This window comes from Strigops habroptila, chromosome 11, assembly GCF_004027225.2.
Source record: "Strigops habroptila isolate Jane chromosome 11, bStrHab1.2.pri, whole genome shotgun sequence".
NCBI lineage: Eukaryota > Metazoa > Chordata > Aves > Psittaciformes > Psittacidae > Strigops > Strigops habroptila.
Genome location: NC_046360.1, coordinates 3,862,162 through 3,888,233, shown reverse-complemented (window position 1 = coordinate 3,888,233; position 26,072 = coordinate 3,862,162). Strand labels below are relative to the sequence as shown.

Sequence of the window (26,072 nt, the reverse complement as noted above, 5' to 3'; positions counted from 1 at the left end):
GACTACAAATGATAGGAAGGGAGCAGAACGTCCTCTGTCTGTCCCATCCCCTGTCCAGTTTTCCCTCCTCATTGGAAGCACAATTTGAGGTCATGTTTCTTGCCAGAAGGAGACATAAATTCACGATCTCCCCATCCTTCCCATGTCAGTCTCAGGATCTTGCCCAGGGACAGCTGATGTGTGCAGAACCCAAACCCCTCTGCCAGCATCCCATCCTTATGCCCCACTAACAGCTTCATGGGTCCAAACTTCCTAATCGGTGGCTTTATTTTGTCTTAAAGAGACAGGGAGAAATGGTACTGAGAAAGAAATGTTTTAATTTGTTACCTGCTTAATAAGAGAAGTTTTAATTCCCTGGGACATGTGGCTGTTACATTGAGTGATACTGGGGGGGGATAGATGTCAGTGGCTGGTTTTGATTTAAAAGTTCCCACAGCATTTGCAACCTAGATGCAGTGGTGCAGTGCTAATGGCTTGGTGCTAACGCTGATGCCTTTATGCTGTTGCTGTGGTGCGATGAGCAGGAGAAAATATGGGGGAGAATATGGTTGGGTATGAAATGTCCTTCTGTTGTAGCATTCCAGGAGGTCGGCCCAGGTAAGGAAGGTGGTTTGAGGCTCTTGACCTGTGGGCCCTAAACCCAGAGCTCACAGGGGATGGTGCTGTCGGAGCCCATGGGGCTGCAGCGAGCGCCATTCCTGCAGTGTGGGATGGGGTGGTATGGATGGGATGTTGGATATGGCCATGGTGGAGGTCAGCAAGGAGGACAACAGGGCTACTGAGTTGTCATAAATGTGTTTTGCTGCTTATGAAATGGAGCATCAGTGTCTGAGTGTTTCACTGCCCTTTCCCAGCAGGGTAGGACAGAGGGGCAGCGGCGGGCTCTCCATGTCAGCTGCACGCAGTGAGCATGAGGTGTCAGAAATCATCGACGGGCTCTCAGAACAAGAGGTGAGACCAGGTTGTCCTTTCTCCTCCTCTTCGCTCCTCACTCCACTCTTCTCTGAGGAAGACAAGAGAGTACCACCAGGACCCACTAAGATCAGATACAAATCCCACTAAGTTCAGGCCACAGTGAGGTTGGGGAGGATGCCATGATGCCTAATACGCTTTCTGGGCAGGATCCAAAGTGAGATGTTCATTTAATACCCAGCAGCATCTTTCCAGCCACCCAAGGCAGGCAACAGGGCTGTGGAATGGTTCTGCAGGAGTAAAACAGGGAGCAAAGCACCCCAGGAGCTGGTGGCCAGTGGGTAGGATTGATCAGCATTCAACTGCCTCTTGGGGACCTGAAACCCCAGGATGCTGCTCATCCTGGGTAGCACCCCACAAACACCTCCTGGCCATTGGTTTAAACTGGAATCGGAGGTGGGAAGGGAAAGGAGGTGAGCCAGCACCCTGGCTGCCGGGTGCAGGGGTTTTTCTGTTTCGTTTCATTTTGTTTTGAATGGGTTGTGTGGCTCGACACAGGGGAATCCTATGGAATGAATGGTTTGTACGTGAGCCAGTTGGCCCACATCTTCTGGGAGTGCTCCATTCATCTTGAAACATCCCCGTGACCTTGGCTTCGTTTGGATCTGGTTTCACAAGGGTTCCACTCTCTTGGCACGGAGGCGAGCTGCAGTGAATGGATTGCGTTTGGGAGGGGAGAGCAACCATTGCCCAGCAATAGCTGAGATGTTTGCAGCCTGTGCACCATGGGTCGCTCCCTGCCCTGGGTCCCAGGCAGTTTGCTGTTAGCCAGTGAAGGCAACGACCTGGAGGACACGGATCTCGGAAGCAGAGAGAAATTTCACAGCTCTGCAGAGGTCACGGCCAAGAGGAGTGTTAGATGATTGCCTTCAACCTCCTGCGCAGTGAGTGTGCTGCTGAACTGCACCGTGATAGCCTTCTGCTGAGCACAAGGCACTGCTGTGCTTGTCTCAGAGGAGCTTCCAGCCCTTCCACAGGGTTGGAAGGAGAAGGGAGGTGAGAGCCAGGGAGCATCGCTGGAGGCAGGGGCCAGCTCTCTGCCCCAGCACGTTGCTGGAGAGGAGCGAGGTCTGGCTGCTTGCTGCAGGGTGTCTCTGCACCCTGACACCCTTCCAGGCACAGGGAGAGGCCCTGCTGCAGGCACTGCTCCTGCCTGCTGCCTCTCTGCTGCCCTGGCTTTCTCCTTTTGGCTGGGGCACTCTGCGGCTGCCAGGGTAGATGCTTTGGCTGCGAGCTGTCCCTGACCTCCCACGATGAGATGACACCCCCAGGGCATCTGAGCAGACGGTTGCTAAATGGGTGGCGTCCTAGTGAGGATGAGGAACGTGATGGGATGAGTTGAAACGTTCCTGTGTGTGCAGAGAGCTGTGTTTTAGGAAGAGGAGGATGAGTCTGATCAGTCACAGCGGGGAAGCAGAGTGGTGCTGGGCAGGCCTGGTTGTGGAAAGGATTGGACATTACTGTTCTCCCAGGAACCACCATCCAGCTGTAAATTAAATTAACAGCACTTGAGACCTGGCCTTCCTGGGTTAGAGGTTGGGATTTATGTCTGACCAGTGCCATTGCAGGTGACAGGGAGGATTCAAAGTGATGGTGTTGCTAGCAAAGAAAGAGGTTGGTCAGAGCATCCCCCTGTGCCAGGTGACCACCAGTAGCTCAGCCCAAGGGACAGTCCCAGTGTTGGGGCAGGGGACAGCAGAAATGAGACATCACTCTGTTGCCAGAAACCAGTGTGCCCAGTCTGTCCTGTCCGTGTGTGCAGCCAGGGCTCTGGATGAACTTTGTGCTTGAATGGGATGGAATAAAGGTGTCAGATTATGTCCCAGGATGTTGAAGTGAGAGAAAAGACAGGAATGATGGCCTTGTTACCGTGACATTTGCAGCCTCTTAGAACAATATTAGGTTTCCTGTGGAAGGGAAACATGACGTCTCCCTTTGCCCTCCCTTTCAATAGACTTTGCAGAGCTGATCTGCTTCCCTTGGAATTTGGGGTGGGGGGCTGAACCCCTCCATGTGGCCATGGGTCTGGGGTTTGCATTCCCTGTGCCACTGCTGCTTTGACTTGGCTTGGTCATGGTCAGGAACTTTTTTGCTTAAGTCAGACATTTCCACGCGGTATCTTAAAGCCTTTTATTTCAAAATGAAAGATTAATTATTTCCTGGCTGACAGCAATAGCCTCTTTCAGCATTTAATTTACAGTTCCTCTAGCAATAAAGCTGTCTGGTGCTTGCTGTTGAATTCTCCTGTTCCTCCGCCTGTCCTTTCCTCTCGAACATCTGTCCCCTTCGGTCCCCACGGGCCCATGGTGCTGACCAACTGTTCTCTCTGCTTTCCCCAAAGAACCTGGAGAAGCAGATGCGCCAGCTCGCCGTCATCCCGCCCATGCTCTACGATGCTGACCAGCAGCGCATTAAATTCATCAACATGAACGGCCTCATGGATGACCCCATGAAGGTCTACAAGGACCGGCAGGTGATGAACATGTGGAGCGAACAGGAGAAGGAGACCTTCCGGGAAAAGTGAGTGTGTGTAACCCTTGGGAAGCATAGGCAGGACCCGTGCAATACTTTGGCCAGAGCCCCAGCATGCTGAGGCATGCGTTTCCCAAGGAAAATGGATTTCCTCCAAGGATACAGCCACAGTCTCTGTGTTGCTGTGGGCCTGAGCACAGGGTGATGCAGCTGCACAGAAACCTCAGGACTTTCTGTATGGTTGGTGTGATCGTGTGCCTGAGCAGAGCTGCTGCTCATGGCAGGGCGAGAACTAGAAGTTTTTCTGCTTCTGCATCCCCCATCAGCCAGTTTAAGGATAACACCAGTGAAACCCAGTGCTCCATACGCTTGTCTGATTTTGGGTTTACGTGCTGTCATTTGGGCGCTGCTTGTCCAGGGGATTCTCGGGGCTGTCAACATCCAACTCCCCCATGTAGACCCCCTCAGGCTGCAGCTTCCAGCTGGTGCGGGTCCCTCAGCGCTCCATCCTGCTGTCTGCAGGATTTGCCACCAGCTGCTGTTTCCATGGATGCATTCCCACATCAGACACGTGCAAACTCTGGCTGTGATGCTTTCTCCTGTTTGCAAGCAGTGCTGGAGAACAGCTTCACTTTATCAACTGAGATCACTTGGGGGATTGCTGATCCCTTCCCTTGAGTACCACTGTGCTGTCAGCCAAGCTGTGGGTCCCAGCTTAGTCTCACATCCAGACTCCCCTGTATCTCATAGCCCAGTGGGGACCCAAATGTGTGTATAGAGAGGACCAGAGCATCCTTGGTGCCCCAAATGTACCATATGTGTCTGTAAAAACACAGCTGGAGTTCAGCTTCCATCTGCTGTGGACATGAGGGACATGGAGGTATGTGGGTGCATCACAGCCACCTCATCCCTTGCAGCAGCACTGCCTTAATCTCGCCTCCATACGATCATGGGATAACTCCATGGATAAGCAGCAGGCCCGCAGCCAGCCATGCTGGAAGCTTCTCCATGTCCGGGATCCCTCCTCCTGTCCCTGCTTGTGACGACTCCTGTTTGCTGCTGAAATAACTAATTGCCAAGACAGACCGAAAGAGAACAAAACAAGCAAACCGCCTCCAAGCCTTTGGTAGAGGAGAATCCTCATTGCTAATTAGCCTTAAAATGTGACACCCCAAACAGCAAGGCTTGCCCGCAAATGACGCAAAGACTAATTACTTGGTCTTTAATGGCGGGGCCGTGCCTGGCTAATGGGGCTGGAAGAATCCACACCCAGCTCATGCATCCTGCTGTGCACGGTGGTTTCTGTGTCATCACCGTGGGTGATGCAGAGCTTGAGGCATAAATACAGCAGGATTTCAGGGCTCTCACAAAGCTCATTTGAAGAGATTGGTACTTAGGAGCTGTAAGGAGGGCCAAGGGTCCTGCCCCACTCCCGCCCCAGTCCCAGTGTGCGGGTAGCTGAGCTGCCTGGTGTGCTGCAGCTTCTAGCCTGGGTTTTTGAAGTGAACCAGGGTTGTGTCATCTGTGATTGTGACCCAGAGCTGGCCTCTTCCTGAGACCATGAAAACCTGATGCAACCTTTTATTCAGCCCTCATAGTGAGGGCTCTTGGAGAAAACAGCCAGGCACTGCAAGGCTGACAAGCTCCAGGTCTGAACTATCTTAGCTGTCAAAACATAACCACGAGGAAGAGTCTGATTTGATTTGCTTCTGGGCAGGATTTCAGGTCTCTCTGTTGAGAGCTCATCACCAGCCTGCTCTGAGGGGGGCTGTGGTTTGCTGATGAAGGCTGTGGTATCCCTTGGTCCTGCTCAGGCACCAAGGTCTTCTTGTGCTGGGCACCATAAGAACACAGCGTCTGTCCCTTGTTATGGGGACACAGTCTGGCTTAGGAAAAACAATGTATTGTTGTCTGCATTTCTCACAACGCTCTGCTAGCATCACTGATAACATGGCCTTGAAAACCCTGTCTGTTGGATTGTGCTGGGTACAGCTCCATCTCTGTGCTCTGACTCCAGCCTGTCTGAGCAGCCCAGCTCTTATCTTTCTCCTCACCCCCAGCATTTCTGTTTTCTTTTTTCTTACTTATTCATGTGTTTTGGGGGATCTCTCCTGGTGTCTGTATTATAGCTGGCGGGTAAGTTTTACCCTTCAAGACACTCAGTGGTAGAAAGGCCGCAGCTGCCTGTGGGATAGAGACTGGGGACCCCATTAAGCACCCACACCACAGCTTACCCACCTCTTCCCTCTGATCCATTTCTATGGGGCACAGAGCTGGCAGCTCCAGGGAGCTGACAAACCACATCGGGCTGGCCCTGATCACTGCTCCCGGAGGAAAAGCCTGTGCTGGTGGCAGCCTCTCCACCGTGGCCAGCCTGGAGCAAACTCACCACTCACCAGGCTCCCTGTGCTTTGGTGATGCACTGGTTAACCATCCTCCTGCCAGCAGGAGCACCTCCTGCCAAGGGCTTGCTGGCCTGAGGTGCTTCCCCACCAGCTAGGCAAAGAGATTTGGTGGAGGAGACATCTCTGTGCCTGGGGACATCTTCCCCAGCGGGTGGTGCACCCTCCTGGGCTGCCGGAACCAGGGGCAAGCCTGCTGACAGCTCCTCTGCTTGCTGGGCAGGAGGCAGCGTTCCTCAGAGCCACTGTGGCACTGGGGATCTCTTGAGCAACTCAGCAACGTGGCAGCTTCCTCCTGGGGTTTGGGTTTCCCTTCCTGTGCTCTGCAGCTGCTCCTGACAGCCCAGCCAGGCTTGGGGTCCCGCTCAGCAGCAGGGGCACCCCCAGCCATGCTGCAGGGTGCTTGGGCATTGGCAGCGATTCTTCACCCTTCCCTTGCCAAATCCTGAAGCCTCAACCATGTGTGCAGCTGCCCTCTGTGCCCATCTGCCATTGGTACGGGCTCGGGTGGGTCTGGGATCAGGCTGTTGCGGGGCAGCCCCACTGCCCTCTCCCACCCTGTGATGAACATCTGCTCATCAGAGCTGCTGACCAGCCCGGCTCCACTGGGCTATATTTGAAGTTCCTGTCGTTCTGGGAAGCTGAGCAGCAGACAAATATTTTCTCAACCCCCTGAGTCCCTCAGGGAGCTGCCTTGCGGCTCCAGGCACACGGAGCATGGCAGCCCAGCTGCAAGGGGGTCAGAGCCAGAGCCCATGCTAACCCTTTTCCTCTCACTCCTTCAGGTTCATGCAGCATCCAAAGAACTTTGGCCTGATCGCATCCTTTCTGGACAGGAAGGTAAGCATCCCTGCCCGGCTTTAACCTGCCTCACGCTGTCTCTTCTCCATCACATGTTGTCTCCCTTTGGTGCTGGAGCAGCCAGTGGATGCTGGGCACCTGTGGGTGGTGGTGGCTCAGAGCCCCGGGCATGGTCCAGATGCTTTCTGGCTCCCTGCAGAGACAAGGGACTGAGTCAGCTTCAGGGAGCTCGGAGCCGGGAGATGTGTGAACGCATCCAGCCTGGCATGTAGGCGTTGCAGCCCTCCGTGATCTGCCTGGGGAGCTGCTTCCCAGCATCTCCTGAAGCATTTTGCACGAGCCAGGCTGTCACACAGGGGGGTGGGTACCCGGCTGCCCAGCACAAAGCAGAGGGGTCCACTCTATGCTCAGGTCAGGGATGTTGAGGGTGGGCTGAGTCCCAGTTCATCCAGCAGTTTGGGTTGGTGTCATGAAAGCACACACACCTCCCCTTTGTGTTTAGCTCATAAGAGGGCCTGACCTTTCCCAAGCCTTTGTGTTGTGCTTCCGGGACTTTACCTTTTTGCTGATGGAAGAAAGGTTTGAAAAGGAGATCTGAAGGAAGAGCGAGTCTCTGTTCCTATTCTGAGCAGGGCCAGGTACCTTCTGTGGAACTGGTCGTATGGGCAGATCCTGGACAAACAGCCTGGAAAGACGGTCATGGACCAGGTGCTTCCCTGAGCAGGAAGCATTTGAGAGCTGCTGCTTCTCAGGTCCCTGTAGTTACCTGCATCCTCTGCCCATCTCATGCAGTGTTTCATCCACACAGTGTCCAACCCCTCTGCTTTCAGGGGGTGACCTGCAGAGGTCCCATCCACCCTAAGTTATTCTCTGATACGGCATGATTCAGGCTGGGGAAATAATTCGTAATGCCTTGATATTCCTGTCCAAAGCAGCAAGCAAGCAAAGGCCAGCAGCAACCTTGTGCTGCTGCTGTTGCTGTAAGATCTCGAGCTCTTTCCAGCCTTTCCCACTTGCTAAAGCCGAAAGCGATGGGACTTGGATGATGCTCACAATCCAGCCTGTGTTCCAAGCTGTAAAATGTCTTCTAATTTTATTTGTACTCATTTGTAAATCAGGCTGTAATTATGATACAGAACACATCCATTATCCTGTTGGAGAGAGATGCAAAGTATGGCTCAATGTAATGAATTAATAGATTTTTAAATTGCATTATAAAAAAATAGTGATCTTAGCCCTTGGAACAGATGACTGTAAGTTTTTGTGTTCATGTGTGTGTGTGTATAATCAGGGCTAGATTAGAAAGAGATCCAATTAACACTTTAAAAGTTGCAATCTGTCTTTGCACATGGTTCCGCTCCTTGCACAGGGATAGGGAGAGCGCAGCCCCTGGGAGCACCCAGCAGCACCCTGCTCCTGGGTGCTTCCAGGCGTGATGGGTCTGTTCATGCAACCATTGATCCTCAGTATGAAGGTGTAGCCCAAGACCAGTGTTCAGGTACCCAGACTGTTCAGCAAAGGATTTTTCCCAGCATGGAACACTCTGTGCTGCTCAGGATCAGGCTATGTCCCAGCAATGGTTCCTTGCTTTTCCTAATGTGTCCAATCTGGGATGGTGCTCATAGATGTGCAGTTGGGATGGTGGCTCCTGCATGCCAGGATCTCAGTCTGACCATGAGAAAGTCTTATGAACTCGAGCCAGTGAGCTTAACATCTGGAAATAGCACCAGCTGACAGTTGCATGGCAGGCTGTGCCTCGCATAACCACAACAGAGGGTGACAGGCAGCTCTCCTGCTCCTGCCTTTGGTTGCCACTGTCACCTGGGGTCAGCCCTTTCCCCTGCTTAGTGTCTAACGTTGGGTGCTCTCTGCTCCGCACCCCATCTCCATCTCAGCATGGCTGTGGGATGGCCCCGGTCTGTCCCTTGGAAGAGCTCAGCATTTTTACTGGGACAACACACATTGCCCCCTCTTCCAGCTCCACCGAAGGGCTTTGGGAGGGAGGTGTTTGGGCTGCAGATCTTCAGGAGGAGACCTTGCGATGGCAGGGCCTGAGCGCTGCTCCTGGAAGTCTGCGCCCTGATAGCAATGATGGGATGTAACCTGCTGTTCCCTGACTCGCTGTGTCCTTGCAGACAGTGGCAGACTGTGTCCTCTATTACTACCTGACCAAGAAGAATGAGAACTACAAGAACCTCGTAAGAAGGAACTACCGGCGGCGCGGGAAGGGCCAGGTAAGAGCTGGAGGAGCGCATGGAAACGTCGGGCTGGGTGCTTTGCACTTGCAGCTTCTCAACAGCACTTTCTCTGAGCGCCCCAAATGCTGCTTTCCTCCCCTCCCCAGATGGAGGGCTTGCTTGCAGACTGCGATAGGGCTGTGGTTTTGCTCTGTGTAGCTTTTCAGAACGTGCTGTTTTCTGGTGGTTGATGTTTGTCCGTTCCCGTGCCAAGGTCACAGTAGCTTTCAAAAAGCAAATAACAAACCCAAGATGCTTGAAAAAGGGGATGGAGTGAATGCAGAAAACCTGGCTGCGTGTCAGGAGCAGCACAGGGTTGCCCCTACAGCCTGTGGCTCTGGGCAAGAAGCAAGTGAAACCTCTTCTCCCTCTCCTCTGGAGACAGCAGCCAGTGTGCTGATGGGGACTGGGCTCCTAGGAGCTGGGTTGGGGTGCTTCTGCTTTGCAGAGCCTGCCCAAGGCTCTTCCTATGGGCAGAGGTGTGAGAGGAGAATGAGCTGAGTGGGAATGACGTCTGGTGACTGCCTGAGCAGAGGCTTGTAAGTCTATCCAAGGTGTTGGAGGGTGTCTGAAATCCTTTTGGGGGCTGGCAGATTCGGTGCTGTAGCTGGAGGAGACCCTTAACCCTTTGGATAAGGGCCAGGCAGGTTCCTAGGGCACCATGAGATGCTGGGGGGTAAGTGACCGAATCAACCCTTGGCTGTTAGTGTGGCCAAGATAGAGATCTAGACATGACCATGCCAGTGTTGCTGCTGATACCACAATACCCAGATAAGTGCTAACCTTTTGGGCAGGTACCTTGTCCCTGCAAATGCTTTCAGCCAGAGGAAGGTCCTGCTGGTGGATCCCCAGGTCCATGAATGAACAATTATCCTTGTCATGAGGAGAGTGAGGTGACCACAGAGGAAGTATCTCTCCAGATAACGTGGGGATAGGGATGGAAAAACTGGCCTGGCCTGTGCCACCACTGACATCAGCGGCTCCTCGTGCTGCGTGGCCATAAAAAGCAGCACTTGGGTCGAGGTCCTGATTGGGAGGCAGATAGGTAGCCTCGCTCCAATTTGATTTCTGCAGCATTAAGACATCAGAATAGCTAGCATATGACGAATGTCATGGACAGGGCCCAATTTTCCCTTCTTTTTTTCAGACACATTAGAGATGGATAAAGCCCTATTAGATTATCCAGTCCCTCTCCCAGCAAACACAGGGTGGTTCCCTCCAGTACATTTTTATAGTGTTTACCATGGTCTGTTTTGTTAGATCACAGCAACTGGAACATGAGGCCACATTTGTTTCTTGTTAGCAGTGGAGACATTTAGCACAGCAAATTCTGGTTTCAATGTGAAGTTGAGCAAGTGTGGAGGGAGAGAGGCAATCTAATGCTCTGCTCTGCATCTGCCTACCTCCCCCTATGGCCACAGACCTGCCTTGGCCTGTACCCAGCAGGTACTATTTGTGTTTTGGGGTTTAAAAGCATCCAAAGCATCACTAGCTGCAGTATTTCTCATGGCACTTTCCCTTGCTTATGAGTCTGGTCCAGCCTGGGCAATGGAGATCGTGTGCTGCTGTTTGGAGCCTCATTCAGTGCCAGCCTTTGGGAGCAGGGACTTACTGCATCCCATAGTACTTACTTTACAACCGTAGTAAAAGGCAGGACTGTTTTTGCAAGCAGGGGACAGCAATATTAGTAACTCATTAAGAGTGAGACTGAAGGGAGCAGATTGCATATCCACTGGAGCAGACCTCGATCAGAGCATTATTGATTTTGAAAGAAGAATCAGATCCCTGAGTCTGAGGGGGAATATTTCCCATGACTTGGATGCTCAGGTGGAAGATGTACAGACAAGCTTTGAGACCCAAGGGCTGGTTGCATGAATAGCAGTAGGAGAGAGGTGCAGAACAATGGGTGCTGCGTACAATCCAGCTATTCCCTGGAGATCTTAAAGGGTCTTGAGATGCACACTTAGTGCTGTGACACCTCCAGTATTTCTGTATGTTGCTTGCATCCGTTTCCTGCGAGGCTACAAGCAGAGGAGCACTGGAAGAGCCCGCAAGCAGGCTTGGGAAGGGCACGGGGCTGCAGAGGGGAGGCTATTGCCCATGTAGGCTCACAGTCAGGGCTGTGCTGGGGAGCAGCGGTGTTGGGCTGCCCAGGCACCACGGGCTCTGCCTTCACCTGCCCGGTCTCAGCCATCAGAGATGGTGGCAGGATGAAGGACAAGAGACATGGTGGGGACAGCGTGGTGCTGGGCAGCATGCAGGGAGAAAACGGGGCTGTGAACTGCTTTCCTGCAGCATTGGGAGACATGGTGCTGTGTTCCCAGCACTCCTCATGCTCCGAGCACAGGTTTTCCTGCTGATAAGGGTTCACGCACTTAAACACCAAAAGTGAGAATTAATTGATTTAGAGGAGGGTGGGAGAGATGGACTTCAGATCAGATGAGAGGAGTGGATGAAGTCTAATACAAATAGCATTTCGAGTGGCCCTACACTGTTTTCTCACTCCTTTTCTCATGGAGAGGTTGGTGGTCTTATTTGCTCTTGGAGGAGCTTGAGAGCGAAGTGGAGATAATTACACGTAGGAACAAAGCTACTCTGGTGTCAAGGCTATCATTGTGGCCTACTTATTAAAAGTCCATTAAAAAGTAAGAATCCCACTGCTCCCTGGCTGATGGTCCCCTGGCAAAGGATATTCCTCATAAAGCTGCTGCTTAGTGCTAAAAATCTCCTGCCAAGAGCAGGGACTTCACATGATTCTGCTTCCAGTTTGTCAGAACACGGAGCAGCCGCCTGCTCCAAGGCAGGGTGCGTGGTCCTGGCGTGCCACCTTCCCCAGCGCTGGTGGATGAAAGGTGTTCCCATCTCATGGATCATTATGTGGAATATTGGGGTTCCTGAGATAAAGATCCTTTCTAAAATAATCCTCTGTGTTCAAGTATGGAAAATGCCATTTAACGCTGCGGGGGGGGAATCAACAGGAAGAGGAATAACTTCCAAGTGTGTAATTTCTCACTGAAAACAAAAGAAAAGAAAAAAGTTTGTGTCATGGTAAAACAATCTGATCCAGTAATCAGCATAAATCTGATTAAATAATCTGCATAAATTTGCATGAGCTTGTATTGAAAGGCCCTTGCATGGATGTGTTGCCTGGGGCGCTGTTGCAGTCCTTCTTTAGGATATTCCAGAGATCACCTCTATGTAAATGCCCCTAATTCTGTAGTGGTGGCACCAAAAAGTACCTAAAAGGGCTGACAAGAAATGTTGAGAAGGACTTTTTACAAAGGCCTGTAGGAACAGGACAAGGCGGGGAATGGCTTTGAACTGAGAGAGGGGAGATTGAGATGAGATCTCAGGAAGAAGTTCTTCCCTGTGAGGGTGCTGAGGCGCTGGCACAGGGTGCCCAGAGAAGCTGTGGCTGCCCCATCCCTGGCAGTGTTCAAGGCCAGGTTGGACACAGGGGCTTGGAGCAACCTGCTCTAGTGGAAGGTGTCCCTGCCCGGGGCAGGGGTTGGAACTGGATGAGCTTTAAGGTCCCTTCCAACCCAAACCAGTCTGGGATTCTATGAAAATTGAAGCTAGGCAATTAGTGCCATGTGTGTCGCTCTTTGGGCAAGCTGCTCAGCCGGGCTGTGGTAGCGCAAGCGTTGGGCTGAAGCTGTGCTGGAAGAAAAGTGACTCTGTTTCAGTATAATTATTCCGTGCGGAACATGGGGTTTTTATTCCTGAATAAATCCCCTTTGCTTTTGGAGCGGTGTTGCCCACATGGCTGCAGCACACAAGTTGCACTTCCTTCAGCAGTGCCGGTGAATTCCCGGGGGAGAATCCATGGGGCTCCCACGCGGTGCTGGGATGGGGAGGCGGGTAGTCATCCCGCCAGGAAAAGCCGCCAGCGCTCCCTCCAGCAGCGGGTCAGTCATCAGCGCTGATGGGCGGCCGAGGAGCCGCCTGCCCGCCCTGGGCTGACTCAGATGAAGTCATGTGTGGATGGATGGATGGATGCGGGACGTGCCGTCACACCGTCCCCTTTGGCGCTGCTGTCAGACAGTGCTCACATAGCCCCTGGCGAAAGGGCCCTGTGTGTGAGTGCTGATGCTTTCGAGGACTCACTCCATGGCACCCACAGTGACCAGAGCTGCCCGGACCCCCCCTTTCTCCACTGGGGAGCAGTGCCAGAGCCGTACCGGCGGGGCTGGGGCCTGTGGTGTGACCTGGCCGGGCAGCCAGCACGGTCCCTGCCAGGGCTGACAGCCTTTCCCAGGCCCACCCTCTTCTCGTCCCCTGCCAAAACCCAAATGGAATTATCCGTCCCGCCGGCTGTCCCGCCCTCCCCAAACACAAACCATTCCCCTTGCTGACGCGGATAAACAGCCCCAGCCTGGAGGTTTATAAACAACACCAGTACTTTTTTCATGGAAGCACCGTCCTGGCTGGCAGGGCTCAGGCTGCCAGGCGGGTGCTGCCTGCCCACAGCCCCATGGCTCCATGCTCCCCACCCCTGATGCAGGAGCAGAGCACCCACCGAGGTCCAGCCTTGCTGTGCCACCACCTCTCCTCATCCACAAGCATCAGCAAGCTGCCTCTTCCACTGCACATTGTGCATGTGCCCCTGCTCCATTAATCACAGTGGCTAATGAGATGAAGGATACTTATTTCTGGGAAGTGTTTGATTTTCATCAATCCAGGGAGTGTCTCCTCATTAGTGACAAAGGGCTTGACAACTTCTCTTTCAGATGTGGGGAGATAACCTGTCATAAAATCCTGGTTTAATAATGCAGCCCGTCACACTGAAACAGGCCTGGATGTGGCTGGTAAACTTTGCTGCCACAAATACCTGTAGGTTATTCCACAAGCATGTAAGCCTGTGCTGACTTGAGTGCTGTATTTCAAAGAGTACTGAGGTTATCTGCGGAGCAGATTTGTGATGGAGCAGTTTGTGTGGTTGGAAGTGGTGCCTGGGATGTCAGTGTCAGGGTATGTTGTGATGGGATGTTGCTGTGAGGGGGCCCTGCTTGCTGCCAGGACACAAAAGGGATTGAATTTGGTTCATTTTCTGGCCAGGTCCACATCTGCAGTGTGACAGCAGTGCTGGTGGCTGGGGAAACCTGCCCAGCCAGGCTGAGGCTGCAGGACCCTTGAGAAGAAGTCGGATCTGGTCAGACCCTGTGGTCCTGGTCCTGCTCAAGTGCAGCTTCATGGGGGGAAATGTCTTGTGTTTATCCTTTGTGCTTGTGTGTGTGATGCTGTTGAGCATCAGGGTGCCTGTGCAGAGGAGATAGGCAAGGTGTGAGAACAGCTAGTTTGAGCTGGTATTGATCCTGTAACCTTCCATTGGTGCCTGCTCTTTCCATCTGCTCCCATCACTCCCAAACCCTGTCCCCCAGGTGTTCCCTGTGAGGTGTATCATGCCCATTCCTCCATTTCAAGGGCATTGCAGCTTTCCGAAGCCCTGCTGCCCCTCCAGGCAGCATAATCAGGCAAACACAATGGAAACTCACATTCCTGAAATCCCAGCTGCAGTTTTGGGGGTGATTAAATGAGAACGATGTGGCCATATTTGGGAAAGGAATTGAAGGATGCACTGCTGTGGGAGGATGGTCCCCAGGTCCCAGCACGGCCTCATGGGCTGCTAGCAGTGTAGGGACAGCACAGAGACCTGCGGGCTCGGAACAGGGACAGGCATCAGGCACGGCTTGCTGATGGACCACTTGCTGATGGATCCTTTGACCACCACAACCAGGCTCTTCCATGCAGCTTAATCACATCTGAGTTAGTGATAATAGGATAGTCACTTAAAAGTGACGTGAACCCCCGCATTGTGGTTGGCTCCCAAGTTGGGACTCGTGTTTCTCCAGCAGCAGGTTGATGCATCCTCCTGGCGAGCGTTCCACCACGCCTGCACCCATGTGAGTACTCCTCAGGACAGGGATTTGGGATCCAGGCTGGGCATTACTGACCCTGGCGGGGGACCTGCAGCATCTTCCCGGCAGGACAGGGAGTGATAGAAACAGTTGGATTTTGGGATGAGTTCTCTTGGTTGTTGTGATCCAGGTTTGACTGGGAATGGACGGGAAATAGGTTGTGTCATTGCTAAGTTGCTTTCTAAAAGCAAGCACAGCCGAAAATCCAGAGAAAGCTGCTCCGGATACAGGGTTTGCTTTGCCCCCACTGCATCTGTGGCATGCGTGGATGCTGCTCTGCATCCCATGAGCTGCTGACCTGGCAGCTTTCTCTGTTGGCTGTGCTCAGAGCATGGTCGGAATGTGGCCGGGGAGCTGCAAGCAGGGGGGGGGGAGCAGGGTAAAGCAAACCACAGGGAAGAGAAAACACGTGTTCCCTGCCTGGGACAGAGCGGGGGCTCATCACTGCTTCCAAACATTACGCTCTCTTCCCCTCGGGTCATTTTCCCTTCGTGAGCAATCAAATCACTTCTTGAAAAAACTCCGCAGTGACCCAGAAAAGAAACATTTCCTCTTATGGAAAAGCCCTCGGTGGTTTAAGGAGGGATCTGAGTGAGCAGGGTCCTGTAAGAATCACTGAGATCAAGGAGCGAGCAGTGGGAAGGCACCAGCACCCGCTGAGCTGCACAGGGGCCCCTACCCAGGAGGCTCGTGCTGCCCAAGATGATCCCATGCCTGGGTACATGCTCTGGTTGTGCCATGGCCTGGCGAGCGATGCTGCAGGGTCCAGCGTCTCCACAGGCGCACAGCCAGCCCCTCTCCTTGTCCCCAGCACGCTGCTCGCCCCCAGGACCGGCAGCCTGGGACATGGCACAGGACTTTCCCACGGCACAGCAGGACAGCCCCGCTGCGGCTGCCGGCGCTTTGCTGCTGGCACCGGCCGTGTCTTGTGGCCTGCGGTGCTGCAGAGCTGTGCTGGCGAGTGCGCAGGGCCTGCTCGGTGCCTCCCGGGATGCTGGGCACAGCACCAGCCTTTTCCATCTCTGCCATGTAATGATTGCTGTCTCGTGGAGTTTATTGTTTACCAGCAGAGGAGCAGCACAGCTCCGCGCCGTCGTGGTCGGGTTGTGTGCCGAGCAAGCCCCACGTTCTGTATCGTTCTTATCAAATCCAAACCCTGGCCCTTTGATTTTTCAACTTGCTTCCGCATCAAACCCAGCCTCGGGTTGAAGCGATCAAAGCCAAGTCGCCGGCAGACATTCCTCTTCCTCTGCTTGTTGTTTTGGCAGCGGCTTCTTTTGCTTTGTGGTTTCTCCCATGAGTGGAGGGTGCTGCACATGGTCGTGAGAAGCCAGGCTCTCTTGGTGGTGGGTGGCAGCGAGGGCTGAGGCGTTCCAGACCGTTGGATCAGAAGCTCTGGGCCCTTAGAGATACATAAATGTATTTCTAAGCCATCCTCCCTGTGCTCCATATCCATCCATGGGATGGGTAGGGGGATGCAGGGAGCAGTGTTGGGACTGGCCATGCAGCATTAAACCTCAATGCTGGGTGCTCCTAGCTCTGCTATGGCATCAGCAAGTGGGGAAGGATGCTCCTTGGGAGACCTCAGGTGCGTGGGCAGCATGGTGGCTAAGGAGGAGGCTGGTGCTGAGTCCCTGTCCTGGCTCCCATTGGTGTGAAGAGCCAGAGGGAGAGTTTGAAAGCAGGTGGAGGATGGATGTGGATGGTGGAGGAGCCATGGCTATGTTATGCCAGCCCTCTTCCTGGCACAGATGCTCTGTGAGTGTCCTGTGGGGCTTGGGAGCCAAGTGCCAAGTCCTGCCAACTGTGCCGCAGAGTGCACTGCATCCTGCCCCGTGGTGCTGGTACAGGACCCTGTGGGACATTCAGGGTGATGGCCAGCAGGCCCTCATGCACGCACACAGCCATCACAGGCATGCTGGGGCTCCCGGAGACCCAGCAAAGCAAAACCCACGGCGTTCCTGGCCAGCCTAGCGTAGGCCTTTTGTCTTCGGCTTATCTCGAGCTGGTTTTAATTTGCAACTCCCTGATTGCGTGCAGTGACCTCGGCCTGAGCCTGCTCCGCACCTGAGTGCCCCTGCAGAACATCATAAATGCCATTGATCTGAAGTCACCCACGGGAGAAGCGAAGAGCTGGCGCCCTGCTCACGGGACAGGCGGCACAGCGAGCGGGCGCTCCTGGCTGCCTCAGAGGATGTGGCTCGTGCCAAAGTCCCTGTCGAGGTGTGACACGGTGTGACATGATGAGGAGAGGGTTAGCAAGTGTCAGTGTGCTGCAAGCCTGTGGCAAGGGCTGTGCAAAGCTGCCTTCAAGCAAAACCCCTGGAGCTCTCTGCCTGCGGTGCCTGGGGATGGGTTTGTGCGGCACCAAAACTAGTTGCTCATGGCTCAGCCTGGTACACACAGCTCCCTCTGGACATGGTTTGCTCCCTCCTGATTTAAGGAGCAAACAGGAGGTGGTGGTTTCTGTGGTGTGTTCAATGTTCTGTAGGAGCCCATAATGATGGCAGTGGAGGTGATGCACCTGCTGGTAGTGAAATGGCATTCCCTGTGCGGCCAGGCTGGCCTCAAAACCTTGTGTGAGAGAGGAGGTCTCACTCCCAGCCAGCACTTGGGCTTGGGAGCAGGCTCTTGCACAGCACCATCGGTGTGACCTGAGCCAGTTCCGTGCCAGCCTGTCCCCCAGCAAGTGGCGTGGATGGGGATGGCAAGAGCTGGTTGTCCTGGGGTGGGAACAGGACTTCTAAGGAAGAGTCCAGTTAAACATCACAGGGAAGAGTCACTGTGAGAAGGTGGCCGTGCCTGTCCCTGTCCCAAGCAGGACCAGGGCTGAGGAACTGAGCCATGCTGGCAACAGTGGTGTTTTGGTGCATATTTTGAGGGTGCTGCAGACCAGGGAGTGAGTTGGGGCTGGAAGTGCCCCCAGTTGCAAGGTGCACAGTCTGGTGGTTAACGCTGGGATACCCAGTGGGCAGTGAGTGAGGTTTGTGTGCTAGGCTCTGGCACGGTCCCCGCTCATCTCACAGGGAAGGGGACGGGGAAGGCAGGAGCCTGGAAAAAAAGTCATTTTCCAGAGGTTTGCAAGTTTGGAAAATAAATAGCCCTGTGCCGTAGGTTAAGCTTGGCATCCTGGTGGATTAATCACGCTGGCTGCAGCCAGCACTGAGAGCCCCGGTGACGAGAGCTGTGGTTTATAGATGATGATTCATCGACTCGACTTAGAGCGACCACGTTATTCCAGCAGATTGCAAAATCATAAGAGGAATGTTGTGGTTAGTTTACGGCTTAACTATGCAAATCGTCAGGAAGCCTTCAGAGCTGGAGAATGTAAGGCACAGCGCGCCCGGATGGCTGGGCGGTGAGCAGGGCCCGGGAGCCGGCGATGGGGCTGTCGGGGACCGGCCGCTCGCAGGAGCCAGGGAGCGGGGAGGTGAGTGATTTGGGATGGGGTGAGGGTCCGGAGCTCGCGGTGATTGTGTGGGCAGGGTGCTCTCAAGACGGGATTGTGCTGCTGGCTGGGAAGGGGTTTCTGGCTGGTTTCACTGTCTCCGTGCCAAGGCAGTGGATGTCTCCAGCAGGAATGGGGAGGGCGAAGGTTGGGGAGCTGTTTCTCTCACCTCCTCCTGTCCTTCCATCCTACTTCCAGAAGCAGGCAGTGCTTCGGCAGAGGAAGTAAACAGAGTGGGAGGAGCTGCACCTCTTCCTTGCCGGGGCTTTTCTCCCAGGCAGACCCATTGCTGGGACATGCAGTGAGTTGGTGTTTCATTGTCTGGGACTTACCTGGAAGCTGGTGTCCCCTGAAAGAATGCTTGGAGGTGGAGCTTTAGAGTGGCTGAAATCCCTGTGCCATTCCAGCCCGATGGAGCTGGGCAGGGCGAGTGTTGCTCCAGAGGGGAGCCGGGTGCTAGGACAAGGGGGTGGCCGGCACACGCGGTATTCCCGGGATGCTGGCAGCGTTCTGCTCCAATCCAGCTGCTCCGGGGCTGGTGGGAAATTGGGGTAGAGGAGAGCAGGTGTTTGTAATTATGGATCAGCTCATGCCGCAGCACAGGGAAGGAGGCCGCCCGTCCCCCTGGACTCGGAGCAGGATCGGCCTCTCATCCCGCGTGCAGCTTTGTCCTGGGGCCTTTTTAAATAAACAGGATGTGTCGGCAGCAAAAACAAGCAGCAGCGACGTGAGGAGGAGGAAGGGTGGTCCAGCAGTTAGAGCGTCTGACCTGGGAGGGAGGGACAGGAGGGACAGCCCTGCCCTCCGCCACAGGCATCTTCCCTGGCCTCGGGCACGTCCCTTCACCTTCTTGTGCAAGGTGGGGAGCACGTACCTGCTTTGCCTCCTGGTGACAGGGTGTCTCATCCCCAGAGGGGGTAGGGATGTAGGTGAAGGGAGGTTGAAGCTTGCTGGGAGCTGAGCAGTTCTAGTGCTAGGCTTTGGCGTGTCCGCTAAGAGCTGACCCACCTGCCAGTCCACCTCTAACCGGGGCAGCGTGAATCAGAGGGAAACATCGGCTCGTAATTGGGGAAGCATTTCCTGGCCTGTCACGCTTTGGGATGGCGTCCCGTCCCTTGAATCATCCAGAGCTGGTCCGCATCCAGCACTAAGAATAGCTTCCCCGTGTGCCGGGAGTGGGGGACCGGCCAGCCCACGGTATTGTGGCTGTGACTTCCCGGCACTGTGCCATGCCATGGTCCATCTGGCTCCGATGCCGACCGGGCTGAGGTTTGGGGTAGAGCATGTAGTGTGTGATGGGCTGAGGCAGCTGCCCTGGTTGGTCCCTGCGGGGTGTCCCACCTCCTTTCTCCACGTGCTGTTTGTAGCTGAGCTCTCACATGGTTTCATTCAGGACCCCAGGGTGCCCGTTTCCCCAGGGCTGTGGGTGCTTCAACCTGCCCTGCAGCCGCCAGCCCAACACGTACCCCTGGGGGGGATGTGAGGTGTCATTCGTGAGCATGGCCGGCTCTAGAGGTGTTTCCTGGGGTGTTCAGGGGGTGCTCCGCGTGTAGCCAAGCCGTAGCACAGCAGATAAGCCATCACCACATGCTTGCTAGGGTTCAAAGCAGCGTTTGGCTTGGAGCCGCCTTCAGATGCAGACATGAACACAGCCGCGGGTGGAGCTGGGGACAGTTTTCCCAGCCATGGCCTCATGGTGATGGTGCTGCTCCATTTATGCTTTTTAGCCTGGCGGGAGAGGGCTGGCAGGTGAGAGGCATCCTGTCCTGTCCCATCTGATCCTGTCCCATCCCGTCCCGCTGTGTGCAGGGTGCTGTGCCTGCCGGTCTCTCACTCCTGGCATCGGGCACCCATTGGGCTGGAGCAGGGCAATCACTAGAGGGCATCCTTGGATCGAGACGCTCCTCTGCAGTGGGAAAAGCCCTAATTTGATGTCCTACCAGGCTGGGCTTGAAACCTCCCAGAGGAGAGGGGCGCACTGAAGCCAGGCCATGGGCTTTGCTGGTTCTTGTTGTGCTGGAGCTCGGCAGATGCCTCTCCGGGGAAGCACCCACATTGCAGCGTGAGCCACCATGGCTACTCGCACCTCTCCCTGCCTTTCCACCCCTGCTCTTGCAGGCTGGCACAGGGGGATCGTTAGCATTGCCACAATCCCAGCCTGTTCCTCTGGGGAGGAGCTGTGGCAGCTGCTTGGGGTGACAGCCCCCTGGTTCAGACAAGCGTGGAGACAAGATGAGATGATGTTGAAGCTTCCCTTGGGAGCCCGCGCCTGCCTGATGCAGGGGCAGGGACTCATGCAGTCACAGCTGGAGAAGAGCTGGGTTAACGCTCCAGGGAGATGAGATCTTCAGGATGCAGGGTTTCCCCATCCCTCAGAAGAAAATGTTCATGATGGGGTGGTAGAAATACTGCAAAACTCACCTGAGCTCCCCTCCCCTGCCAAAGCACTTGGTGAAGGGATGGGTCTGCCCTGCTCCCCCCCGACCCTCGGATGTGACAGCCCTCATCCCATGGGTGTTTGTCGGGGCTGAACCCGTGCTCAGGGTTCGCCCTGGTGTGACTCAGGGAGTCAACAGGTTCAGAGCAGCCCTGGGGAGACGTGCATGACGATGCCCCTTGCTCCTGTGCAGCCAGGCAGAATCCCGATCCACCTCCTTCTCCCTGGACTGGGAACTGGTGAGGGCAGCGCCTGGCACACTGGATACAGCGCTGTTCTTGGCCAGTTGCTGCAGGAGACAGCTCATTCCCCAAGCCTTAGAGATTTATGGACTGGAAAATCTTAACCGACCGAGTGTGAACTGTTCCCTGGTTCCTCCTCCTGTGGATCTTCCCAGCCTTGCATCCCACGGAGCTGTTCCTTGGGGGTACAGCGGGGGTGTGAGCTGATGTGGGTGCATTCAGCACGTGTGTTGGCATGGGGGTGCTGCAGGGGCTGGCCATGCCTGCCACACGTGTGCTGCTCAGCCGCGTCCTGGTGGCACAGCTGCCTCCCCCCATGCAAGGAGGAACTGAAAGTCCGCAGGGATTCAGCGATGGCAGCGCTGTGTTTTAAGGACTTGTGTTGAACCAAGGCCTGGAAGAATCAGCAGCTTGCTCGTTCAACTGCTTCCAAGCCTGTTGTGACAGCTCTGTGCTTCTCATTTTAGCAACAGCCCGAGGGGCAGAGGGTTTAGCTTGCACCCAGCGCTGCTGCTGCAGGGATGCCCGTGTCAGAGGCAGCCTCCCAGATCAGGGACAGTCCTATCTCACTGGGTTGAGGGACTCAGGGACACCTCATCCACACTTGCTGAAGGGCTGCATGCCAGCCAGACGAGGCCACTTGGGATCATACTTTCTGCTGATAAATCCACTTTAAGGCAGTTTCCCCCCGTTACATCACCAAACCCTTTCCCAAGGGATGGTGGAAGCCCTGCAGCTTGGTCAGGGGCTGGGCGAGCCCAGGGTGGGTTTCCTGGAGCAAGCAGCCAGGAGCAGGATGGTTTAATAAATCATTTCCGCCTCTAATTTCTACTTCTCTATGAAATGCCTCTCGGTTGCCAGTCGCCAGAGGGAAGGGAGGTCAGGGGAACTAGGCCTCCCCAGCATCCTCCTTCCTGCAGCTGTTGAAACAAAATCCAGAGCTATTATAATCACTGTGTCCCTCCCTCGGGTACCATGGCCCGAGCGATAGTGTTGGAGCAGCTGGGTGCATGACCATGTCAGATGCTTGAGAAAGAGATCACAGCGTTAGTACTGCTGAGTCTTGGGGCATCTCTGGTGCCCCCATGTCCTTTGTGTTCCAGCAAAATGAATCCCACCGGCTGCAGATCGTGACTGCAAATCGTGACAGTCATCATCTGCAGGGAACAGGGGGGTTGTTCTCACCTCCCTGCTCACTGCCTGACCCCAGGGGAGCCCCTGGGGCTGTCCCACTGCCTGCAACAGGAGCCCAAATTCCCTCTGATCTCCCCGGAAAGCTTTTGGCCCCTTTGGCTTCCACAGCACCCTGCTGTACCCTCTGCCTGCAGCGCTCTTTCCTCTTGGCCGCTCGCCCCCAGCATTGTTTCGAGGCGTTTGTTTAGGTTGGCCCAGGTGCTGCGATGAATCCGCCTCAGCACTGAGAGGTTGTTTTGTTTTATGTCCCTTGTTTTGCAGCAGCAGCAGCAAATGCCCCGGAGCGGCCAAGAAGATAAAGATGAAAAAGAGAAAGAAAAGGAGAAAGAGGGAGAGAAGGAAGAAGACAAGCAGGAAACAGAGAACGACAAAGAAGAACTGACAAAGTAAGGACAACTCTCCCTGCCTGGCAAGGGCTGGGGCTGTGGTGGTGGGATGCAGCGTTAGGATGCAGTGGTTAGACATAACATAGTGCAGGGCTGTCTGACCCTGTGCAGGACCATGTGTGCCCACTGCACCTCCTCCGCAGGGAGGGAAGAGCAGAGCCTGCTCTCGTCTTCATTCCTCATCCCTGCTGCTCCCAACCTGGGAAAACAACTCTGATAAGCTCTTTTATATATATAAACCCAATCAACCTGCAAAGCCCCTCTGATCCTCCCGTTTGTTTTGCTGCTGTGAGAGCCTCTGGGAGTCAGAGAAGCAATCCGGGTGCAGCCGAGCACAGCACTTCACCTTTAGCATTATTGATGGCAACGTGAGCGCTCCCAGATGAAGGGCTTCAGCCAGCCCTGCCTCCCTCACACCAAACAGGGAGTGTCGGAGCCGTGGCGGGGAAAGGTTGGCACGCAGACCGCTAGCTATCTGTAATGGGCTTAATACTTGGTTTAAAAGAACATCTGGCTTCATTATATCTAGGCTGCAAAGACATTTACCAGCAGGTCCTTTCAGGAAGATAAATGAGGAGGAGGCAGGGATGAATTTGAATGATCTGGTATTAAACCTGTCTCCGTCAGGTCTCTGCGTGCACTTGGTGGTGGAGCTGCAGCCAGCTGCAGAAAGAAAGCCCCACCACAAATCACCCCACCGCCAATCCCAGCCAGGAAAAGAGCCTGCGTGTGCAGAAAAACCCATGCAGACCTGCTCTCCCCCACCCTCCAAAGACCAACAAAAAACCCTCATCCCCAAACACGTGCAGAGGAATAATTGCTTGACCTAAAAAGCAGACCAACCCAACAACGGGTTTTTTTCCCTTTCCTCCCTGATTTTGCAGGGACAAGAATGACGACACATCCGGGGAAGACAACGATGAGAAGGAAACGGTCACCTCCAAAGGTCGGAAAACTGCCAACAGCCAGGGCAGGCGCAAGGGCCGCATCACCCGCTCCATGGCCAACGAAGCCAACAATGAGGAGGCAGCTGCCCCGCAGCAGAGCGCGGAGCTTGGTAGGTAGCAGCAGTCATGGGGATGGGGAGACGTTGGCAGGGCTTTTGGCGTGTCCTCTCTGGTGTGATGGGGCATCACCGTGCTCTGCTCCCTGCTCGCAGAGCAGGGTTTTCCTTCATGGAATCCTTCCTTTTGGGTAGCAGCAATGAGGTTTCTCCATCCCACAAATTACCCAGGGCAGTTCACACAGATAGAGCGGAGGCGTTTGCAAGCTTGGGCTGTCCTGGCTGTTAGTGTGGTTTATAGCCTCAGAGAGAAAGTACTGCAGAAGACAAAGCGGGTTTTTAGCAGCACTTTTGGCTCAGTTTATGCAGGGCTTGTGTCCTTTCTGCACCCAGAGGTCTGTTTACCTCTGCAGCAGTTTGGGCTTTGAGTACCCTTGATCTCTGCACATGAGCCTGCTCTGCCATCCTGGGCTTGCCTGGTCTCTGCCAGTTATTCTGCCCTATCTGTTTCCAGATCTGCCTGGAGCCCGAGCAGCTGCAGCCTCTGGGGTTTATGACCCCCCTGGCCTTGGGAATTTGGCTGTTCCCTTCCCATCTCTGCAGCTGAAGGACGTGGTGAGGGGGCAGCAGGTTACGGCTGAAGTCATGGTGTGCACTTTTTTAGCCCAGAAAGCAGCATTTTCCATGCCGGTCCCTAGTGCCCTGGCTAGTGAGCAGGGCCAGTGAGCCCCCCTAGCCCATGGCTGCGAGCATGATGCTGCTGCACCAGTCCCAGGCTAGATGGGAATCGATGGCAGCATCCGTAGCCCCACATCAGGTGCACCTGTGTCTCATATCTGCAGCATCAGTCGTGGTCGCCCTAGGAAATTGCTCATGTATTGACTTACAAAAGCCTTACATCAAGGAATTTGGGTGGTTTTCCTATACTTTCTACTCTTATCAAGTACAAACTTATTGCTGTGCTACCTAAAGGCAGGTAAAAATAAAAGCAGGGTGACTCCTCTCAGTTTCCTTGCTCTGCAGTTTCTTGCTTGTTCTGTTCCGTGTGCTATAAATCACCCGGAGGTGTTTCGCCTCCCTGTTCCTCTGCTGACAACTGGCTGAAGCCTTGATTGCGAGCGCTGTTTTCATACAGGCGATATAAATAGTTCCCGGCACAACAGAGCCCTGCTCTCCCTCTCCAACTTGTTAAGCAATGCTGCAAAGAAGCTGCAGATAATGGCAGGAACTTAGATGGGAATTTTTTTTATCCCAGCATCTCAGAGTCCTTCATAAACTTCACTGCAAACACAGAGAAAAGACTTTAGACCCTGTTAAATTCGGAAAAGGGAATGGATCGATTCCAGTGACGTATCTGAGCAATTGGTTTCACTTCATGTCTCTCTAATAGTGCTTTAATTTAGGTTGGCTAAGAAAGTTATTGCATTTTAAATACCAATTGAACATTAAAAAACAACACAAAACCGTATTGTGGTTTAACTGCAGCGTGCCGGAGCTCCCCATAGGCATCTGTTTCATAACTGAGCAACCTCAGTAAATACCATCAATCAGAGCAAACGGGCCGTTTCTTTGACATTTCTTTCCCATACAATAACAGGGATCCTCCAGCTGAGCGAGGGGCCTTGCAGCATGTTGGGGACACTCGCTTTTACGTAAACCAGCATCTTGGCCTCGGCTCTGCCTGCAGCCAGAGCAGCCAGGTCTCCATTTCCCTCCCTCTTGGCCAGCATCCCAACAGGAAAAGGCATTTCTAGGGGGAGGCTGTGACCTGTGTGGACTTCCAGGAGGTGGCACCTGCAGTTGTGCTCAGCCAGCTGTGCAGGAGATGCCTCTGCCCAATGCTGTGGGCATCAGAGCCTGTGTTGTCCTCTCACAGCGTCTCAGCTTCTTGTAGAGCTTCTTGGAAGATGCTTCCTTCTCTCCTTACCCATATCCTTTATCCTGAACCTATCAGCCTGTTTTCCATTTTGAAAGGACACTGTCAAAACATCTCTCATCACTGTTGAAATAATGCTTTGCCTGTTGTTTGGAGTAATAACCCCTTGGCAGCCTGAGCCGGAAATCTGTTTCCTTACCAAGTTGTTTTTTGCCTCTGACTCACACCCTGGTTTGTTATTGTACGGTTCACCCTAGTGCCAGGCTGCCAACAGGACTGTTGCATAGTGAAGGCTTTATGCAGGACCTCGGTGTCCCCAGCACCAGTGGGGGAGAGTTGGGAGCATCAGGTGCTGACATCCCTCTCTCAGCTGGATTAGCACATCCCCTTGCAATGGGCGCTGCTCTGGCTGAGCCCTTAATATGTGTGGAAATGACTCTGAGGTGTCCAAGAGCCTGGTGATGGCACGGTCGGGCATGGCCAACTCCCTTGATGGATGCGGTCAGCCAGTCACCACCGAGGTGACGCTGTTCCTCCGTCTGTGCCGAGGGTGACGGTCCCTCCCTGCGTCTGCCGCTTCCAAAGCACACAGCCGAAGCCAGCTCCGTCTTTGGTACCTGTTGTTGGCGGGCCAGAGTGCATGGCACCAAACCAGCAGGAAATCTGCTGCCACCCTCAAGCCAT

The 26,072-nt window shown here is 54.3% G+C and overlaps 1 protein-coding gene across 12 annotated transcripts in view; it reads left to right on the top strand.

Annotated features, from left to right (window-relative positions):
* Positions 1-26,072, top strand: part of NCOR2 (nuclear receptor corepressor 2) — a 236,808-nt gene that overhangs the window by 153,541 nt on the left and 57,195 nt on the right. For 7 of the 12 annotated variants that reach the window (XM_030501177.1, XM_030501167.1, XM_030501179.1 and 4 more), the window contains exons 11-16: positions 858-951; positions 3,314-3,492; positions 6,632-6,686; positions 8,783-8,881; positions 22,385-22,509; positions 23,394-23,566. In XM_030501177.1, coding sequence (XP_030357037.1) covers positions 858-951; positions 3,314-3,492; positions 6,632-6,686; positions 8,783-8,881; positions 22,385-22,509; positions 23,394-23,566 — 725 coding nt within the window. Of the gene's footprint in view, positions 1-854; positions 952-3,313; positions 3,493-6,631; positions 6,687-8,782; positions 8,882-22,384; positions 22,510-23,393; positions 23,567-26,072 lie in introns of all 12 variants that reach the window. The other 5 variants (XM_030501178.1, XM_030501171.1, XM_030501172.1 and 2 more) reach the window with 2 other exon arrangements.